At 32.7% G+C, this 8,028-nt stretch overlaps 1 protein-coding gene across 1 annotated transcript; it reads left to right on the forward strand.

The window, feature by feature from the left end:
• Positions 1–4,468: 4,468 nt before the first annotated feature.
• On the forward strand, positions 4,469–7,296 carry LOC113070628 (uncharacterized). Its single transcript, XM_026244027.1, has 4 exons — positions 4,469–5,044; positions 5,662–5,742; positions 6,533–6,826; positions 7,010–7,296. Exons 2-4 carry the CDS (start codon positions 5,670–5,672, stop codon positions 7,252–7,254), a joined length of 612 nt encoding a protein of 203 aa, XP_026099812.1. The 5' UTR covers positions 4,469–5,044; positions 5,662–5,669; the 3' UTR covers positions 7,255–7,296.
• The last annotated feature ends 732 nt before the right edge of the window (positions 7,297–8,028 follow it).

Raw genomic sequence — 8,028 nt, forward strand, 5'->3', positions numbered from 1 at the left:
GCTCAGATCTAAATATTCATAATTAATTATAACCAGTAATAATTAGTCATAAATGTTCCCTTTCTAGCAAATTTGCTACATAAAAGAAAGTAAGTAAAACACAACACAAATGTGGTTGCTTTCTTGAATGAAAGTTTGCATTTCATACTTTATCAGCCAACTGAGAACTGACTTGAACTGGCTGAGCCCAGTGAAGATAGATGAGACTGAGACAGATGTAATTTAAAATGTCTACTGAATAACAAAGCAATTTAAATGCATGTTTAAATGCTGTTATTACAGTGAGAGTACGCTAAAGCAACGTGGGAAACACCTCGCTCCAGACTCAATGGTGGAGAATTGTATTGTGCTGAAAAATGTGATACAAACTGCATTCATAATTTGAAACACGTTTTAACGGCTCATTGTGTTCGTAGAGGTGATGCAATGCATAAAAAACCTGTTTACCTTTCACAAGGGAAAACTATTTTGTGTTAATAAGCAGGTTTTCTCAGGTCACATCTGCTGTTAAAATATATATATGGAAGTTATTCTACTTTATGAAAACGCGTCCAATCTTTATCAGAACAGGCTCAGATAATCTATAGTTATCTATAATTTATAGTTCACATAAAAAAGTAATTTGTTTTTATATAAAACACCATTTGCAGGTTTACCAGTTAAGTTGATGTGTAGATCTGAACGTATTTCTTATCTATTTATGTAATTCTTCAAGAAATCGTTAGATTTTTTTATTTTTTGTTAAAATATTAGAAGTGATTTAGTTATACTGCATAATGTTATTGGTTTAAGCATATGTACATATGAATTAGATCAATAATATGGACAAATTAAACTTCTGGAAATATATGTGCAAAAATCTTTTGCATTTATCAAGACAAAATTATGCCATAAAATAATGCATTATCATATTTTTGAATTGTTAGAATTGTTGTGTCTTCTAATATTTATGTAATATGATTTATGTAATAAACAACAACACTTTAATTTCATCTGTCTGATTTTGACATGTATTTCATGGTTGATGCTGATTTGTATATTTACAGACAATGATGTACAAGACTCTCAATGATATTACACTTAAAATACATACTGCGAACTGCACCCGATTAATTTTTTTCTTTTGACTTCTTTTGGGGAGTTTAAGCAAGTTACAGGGACAGATATTTGCCTGTTTGCCTCATATTTGCCTCAGACAATAACAACCCACACTGACACCGTTTGTTCAGCCGAGCTTTTATTCTTGGACTGCTTCTTTGTCACGTGATGCAGAGAGTTGGAGCCTACTTTGGTGATGCAATGGAAATTTTTTTTGGCAAGACACAGATGTACTTTTGCTGGCAGATAACAAAGCAGTGATTTCAGAATGCATATGTAGAAGGAAAGTCATGACCCTAAAGCAACCTGAAAACACCTGCCTCGAGGCTCAACGGTGGAGGCATTGGAACTGCATTCATATTTTGACAAGTGGTTTAACAGCTGTGAGGAACAACATTTACAACTGAAGCAATCCATTTAAAGCCTATTTACTTTTGATGAAGGAGAGATTTTGTAATGGTAGGTTCTCTCGTGGGATAAGTGTTCAGTTTGCTTCATTTTGTTAATTTAACAATGCATGCCATGTTGTCATAAACGGCTTTGTGCCATGGAAAGAAAAAAACAGGTAAATGGAAGATACAAAGAGGGTCATGTGTATATACATATTTGTAAATACACCTAGTTAGTTATTAATAAAGTTATTAAAAGTTATTGTATTATGCCACTAAAACATTCAGAAGGTTAATAGGTATACAAGGCCATAACCATGTCTTGAATTTGAATCATTTGCAGATAACGTTTTTACTTTAAAACATGCACACATCAACCTTTTTTTCCACAAGTCTAATATACAGAAGACGTAAAGTGGCAGAATGTTTCTTGTCTGGTCAAATTCAATTATGAGTTACATTAAAAATTTAGGCGAAGTAAGCATATTTCTGTGAATGTGTGAGTCGTCCGATAACAAAGTACAGAAAATGGTTAAACCTTTTTAAGCTATAAACCAGTGTGTTTATAATTACAACATAACATTATAATTATATGACTAGAAACATACATTCGTAATAAATATAAAGCAACAAAATTTTATAACACCGGAAGCTTCACACATTCATCTCTGAGCCGCACACTAAATGCTGCATTATAAATAACATGTTTAAACAGTCTTGGATAATGACTCATCTGTACCATCTGTAAATAAAATCCATCTTATGACCCCTGCACGCTTAAAATTGCTGAGTTAAATACAACCTACTATAGCAGTGGGTTAAAGAGGGACAAACCCAGCTCTATGGGGTTGTTTTGACCCAGTTACAGAGGGGGAAATCCAGGGGTCCTAAAGTAAAAGTCCTGCCATATGTTCCTTCCACCCATAATCTGAGATCTGATTTCACAAGAGGAGTAACCAAGTCATTACTTTCAAGTCACAAGAAAAAGTCCAATCCCAAGTTCCCGATAATTAAGAGTCTAATTAAATGATGATTGTGAATTAGTTATGAACACCTACTGTTTACAATCAACATCATTGAAAAGAAAAAAAAGAAACACCAGAATTACATCTGACTTCAGCCACAGGCTTGAATGAAATCACATGAATGCCACCATAATTATGGTAAAGGTTTGCTTTAGTTTGTCTCTTGACCCTTTTAGGAATCCAATGAAATTTGCTTCTAAGTAAATTAAATATTGTTTCACAGCAAACATTTTGTGCATTGCTGAATCAAAAGCTTGAAGTAGTAGTTTAGCTGACCCTTTCGGCTTGTTACTCATTTTAGTGAACATCATGACGTGGTTTCTCTCATTGCTTTATTAACTGCCTTTCAGCTGTTACAGAACTGCAAAAAAAAAACAAAACAAAAAAAAACAAAGTCATATTAAACAAATGCAACCGTAATGATTCGATATTGAACAAAAAGAACTGTATCAGCTCAGAACACACCAGCTCATGATGACTAATATCTCCTGTACTGTACAACAGCACATGCAGAAAGCAATCTAACACAAGTAAAGGGTCAAGACTAAAAGTGAACTCTGACCTCCATGATGGTCAGTGTTCTTTTCTGGAGACTTTCTTGTGACTTAAAAGGAATGACTTTGTTCCTTCTCTGGTGAAATAATCAGTCTCAGATCATGGATAGAAGACACATATGGCAGGACTTTTAGTTTCTGACCCCTGCTCTGACCGTTTATATTCATGGACATTCACACAGTCAGGTGGCTATAATTGCACAGAAAACAACTACTGATAAACATTAGTTTTTATTTGAAATATCTCCATGCATTACTTATGTTTTTTTTTTTTTTTTTTTTTTTTTTTTTTATTTGGGCATCAGAATTCCACAAAATCAACATAGTAACAACTAACAATCATCAACACAACACAACAGGCGAAACCAAAAAGGATACATGCGCAGATGATCAAGTACATTAAAACAAATAAATAAAACCGTGGATCTGATGCTCAAAAGGAGTAGGCAGAAGCTTAAGCTTATTGACGCCTACCCCCTTTTTTTTACATTTAAACCGTAGGTATCTACTATAATCGATAAGACAGTTGCCACATATTAGTGTTGTCCTATTCCAGTGACAGTACAATCAACAATATTAACTCACAATCATTCTGCTAATTCCAAAAAGAAGAATCTTCAATAAGTACAAAAAAAAAAAACACACACAAAAAAAACTCGCTAGTCACCAATCTTTTAATTTGATCTTTTGTTCCTTACTTGTTATGAGTTCAATACATTTACTGGCCACAATTGTTTATAATTATAAATAGTTTAATTATATTATCTTGATTAACTTATATTATCTTTTTAGTTTGTCAGTCAAAAAAAAATACAACATAAATAGATTGCTCTGCAGCTAATTCCATTTCTACACCTAAGGACATTCTTCTGTCCTGTACTTAGACAGTATAACTTGTTTATACTTTGATTTAAATTGATAAATGAATGGGCACTGCTTGAGTTGGGCTCTCAGGTTATTCCAGAGCCTGGCACCACACACAGACACACACATACTTTTCTTCGTCGTTCTGAAAGCCGGTACTTTAAAATGACCATAACCTCTCAAATTGTAACAGCTATCTCTTTTTATGAATAGTTTTTGAATATTTGCAGGTAGTAGGATCCAATTTGCTTTATACATTAATTGTGCAGTATAAAAAACGACTAAGTCCATGAATTTAAGCATATTACTTTGTAAAAACAGTATATTTGTATGTTCTTGGTATCCTACCTTATGAATAACTCTGATTGCTCGTTTTTGGAGAGTTATGTTAACAATGTTAATTAAAAAACCTAAAAATAGAGAAGCAATCACTGCTCATGTCTTAACTAACTTATTTAGCTTTACTGTTTTTTTTTATTTTATTTAAAATGTACTTAGAGTTTTTATAGAGTTTTCACAAGCACTGTTAAGGTCATTCTCTTAATTTATCCTGATATTTTCAAAATTGTCAAAATTCTAACGATTACATCATTACAATATCTTTATAATAAAATCATAATACTGAACATGTTATTGCGATAGTAACATTTTTTCCCCTTGCCAAAATGAACCATCTTTAATTTTTGTAATGGTTGTGTTGTTGTCTAACTCCCTCTAAACCTTTAATAAAAGGATGTGAATTTGTCTGCTAAATTACTACCGTAACATTTATATTGATAATGTCTCATAGTAATGATGTCCTTTATCATACAGTATTTTGAGTGAGGAGTAGTGTGCTGCTGCTGCTAACAGGTGCTGGCAGTTTAACCTGTTACTCAACGAAGTCGGAAAAAGAACAGGGCAACGAGCTAAATCGGTTGTAAATGGGAGTTCTCCCGTTTGTGTCATGTCGAAAGTGAAAGTATGGTTCAGGAGGCTATTTAGTCTGAGCAGCAGAGAAAGTCAGAGAGTCTGAGACTGTGAACACACACAGAGCTCGGGTGAGAAATAACTCCCTCTGGATGGGAAATAATCTCCTTCAGTAATCCATAACCAGCTACGGGCAAATCTCCAAGTAAGTCTACACTCATTACACATTTTGCAGATATTTCAAAATGCATATGGATATTTTTAAATGACTTTGTCTAATTGTTGTTGAAATGTTTTCATCGGAATTGTTTTGCGTTCTGCCAGTAGCCTTAAGATAATGCAAAATAAAATAAAATAACAATTATAAAAAAAAAAAAAATGATAATAAAAAAAAATAATCATGGTGTTTAATTTCTGTCGTGGCTCTTTAGATTCGCCGGAAATATTTTTGATGAACGCACGTGTTTCATTAGTGTGAGCTCTCAGTGCTTTAATGTAGGTCTTGTGATGTAGCGATTGTAGCTATTTTGCTCTCACGTGTTCCTTCAGCTCCTCCGAATTAAGCATGATTTATTATGTTGGGTAAAACCTTTCAAATGATTTAAGTGTGATATACTGAAGAAGTAAAGCTCTGACTCGAAGTATAAATGAATCAGACTGACCTTTATGTTATTATGACCTATATAGCCTATTTATATGTTTTTAAAGTTGATTGCCCTCTAGCGGGCTAATAATGATAGTGTCGTGTTGCGTCTGTCTCGATGCATGACTGTCAAAATGTTTTTGTTCGGATGTACATTTATGTCATTATTTATTCTGCAGAATCAACCATGAAATCTGTAAATGCTGTGCAGCTGTTCATTCTGGTTTGGACCTTTACTGCTGTCTGTCAAGCTGATGAAGGTAAGAGAATAAACTTTCCATTGAAAGTGTGAGAATTAAAAAAAAAAAGTTAGCCTGGATGCACTGTAAGTCGCTTTGGATAATAGCATCTGCTGAATGTATACATTTAATTTTTAATTTAATTTATAGGAGAGACTAAATCTGAGATGATGAAAACATGGTCAAATCTGATTCATAATAAACAAAACGTGGCTCTTAAAATACCCAGTATGACTCTTAGTATGATTCAAAATACAGATTTACTGTTGGAACAGTTTACACAATAGGAAGTAAAATCCATTTTGATCAGAGAGGAGTAAAAATAAATAAATAAATAAATTCTGCCCATTCATGTGCTCTCTTCAGTAAAACCATGTGTTCATACAGATTAGTGCAAAATCACATTTTCAGTCCTGACTACAGGATCTTGTGTTGCTCTGATTATATCTGCTGCACATGATTAAAAGAAACAGTCAAGACGAGACTGCATGCAGAGATCGCTGTATTATTCTTCTTTTAGAAAATTAATTGTGTATTTATACATAAGTTATGATTTACAATAAATAATGAACTATTTGACTTTCCCATGGCTAGATACAATTCTAAATGCAACAAACTAAATATATAATGCAGTGATTATGTATATGAATAGGTACCCTAATTAAAGACTGTAAATTTATTGTATGATTGACATGGGCAGATTTAGTTTTTCATGTGATGTCAAAAAAAAAAAAAATAATAAATAAAATAAAATAAATATATATATTTTTTTTTTTCCCTCTACTATATAATATTCATTGTTATTTTTCAGATATCAGTGTAAGCTGTGATGATCTGACTGGATCTGTGGGGAAAGAAGTGACTCTCATCTGCAGTGTCTCTCTGAAGATCACGGAATGCTGCATTATAATGTATAAGTTTAAATACCCTGAGATCTTTAATGACTCTTCAATCTGTCGTCAAGATGTTTCTGTGAACTCCTGTGAACAGAGAAACAGTTTCACATGCCGCTACACTCCACCTACAGAGATGAAAGAACAATTCAGATTCTTTGTGCAAACAAAGTGTGGAGTGAAAAAAGCAGTAATCTTCACTTTTAACACAGGTACTGCATACTGTAACATTTTTGCTTATAATTTAGTAAATCTTTGCAAATGTACATTTATGTTCAATCTACTAACAGTAGATTAAAACCTGTTAACAAAGACCATTAAACCTGAAAATAATAGTTAAACTCCTGGTAAGAAAGCTATTATATATTTAATATAACTATTGATTATTTCTTCAGTTTCCTCAGGACATGTGGACGCAGTAAACCCATCAGGATCCCCTCCACCAGAGACAGCACCAAGATTCAAGGGAACTGTCATCACTGTGGTTATGGTTGGTTTCATCATCTTCATCATCTTCATAATGATGGTGATCATTCGCCAAACAAAACCAAACTTCACCAAACATTGTAGACGCCAGAACTGGATGTTTCTGAGAGTCAGACATGATGAGGACAACAATCGTCCAGAAGATGTGATATAATAGCACTGAGTTTTGTTTGACTTTTCACATGGTGCTCACAAACACACAAGCTTTATTTGAACTCCACTAAACTCTACACTATCTTATTTCTTAAACTACTGGATATATAACTCTGGATGTAGGTTTTAAACTATTGTTTCTGTTTTATATTTATTTCTGTGAAATAACAGCATATTATTGATCAGTTTGATCAGTGTATATGACTTAAATAAACTCAAACCTTTGTGAACTTGAAGAAGAAACTGCGAAAATCAAACTGTGTTTTCTGACTTTCAAGAAAAGTCTAACATGAATGCCATTTTTATATATTATATAATACTGTGAATGATGTGGTTTTGTACATTATCTTTTTTTTTTTTTTAAGGGACATTGACATGAATAAAGACTTGTGATACTCTCTAAAGCTGAATATCTGTATCGTCTGTTTATGGATAAGTTCTAGCTGATAAACTAGTAAATGGGTGAAGAGTACAAAGAGCTGATCTGTGTGTATTATTTATTTGTGTGAGACAAGTTATTATCTTATTATGCAGTAAATCTAGATATTTGGAGTTATTTTATTTATTTATTTTTATAAAACAGATTTGGAGGTTGAATGATTGTAGTGTAAACTTGTACAGTTTAAATCAACCTTGAGATTTGTTTTCTGAAGTGAAACAAAACACAGAACACAGGACTACGAAAAAAAAAAAAAAAAAACACTTAACAAACCTATAATTAAATTAAGTAGTTATTATTATACACTTTATGCCAAGATGATTTATGACTTTGACC

This window comes from Carassius auratus, unplaced genomic scaffold (genome assembly GCF_003368295.1).
Source record: "Carassius auratus strain Wakin unplaced genomic scaffold, ASM336829v1 scaf_tig00005017, whole genome shotgun sequence".
Classification (NCBI taxonomy): domain Eukaryota; kingdom Metazoa; phylum Chordata; class Actinopteri; order Cypriniformes; family Cyprinidae; genus Carassius; species Carassius auratus.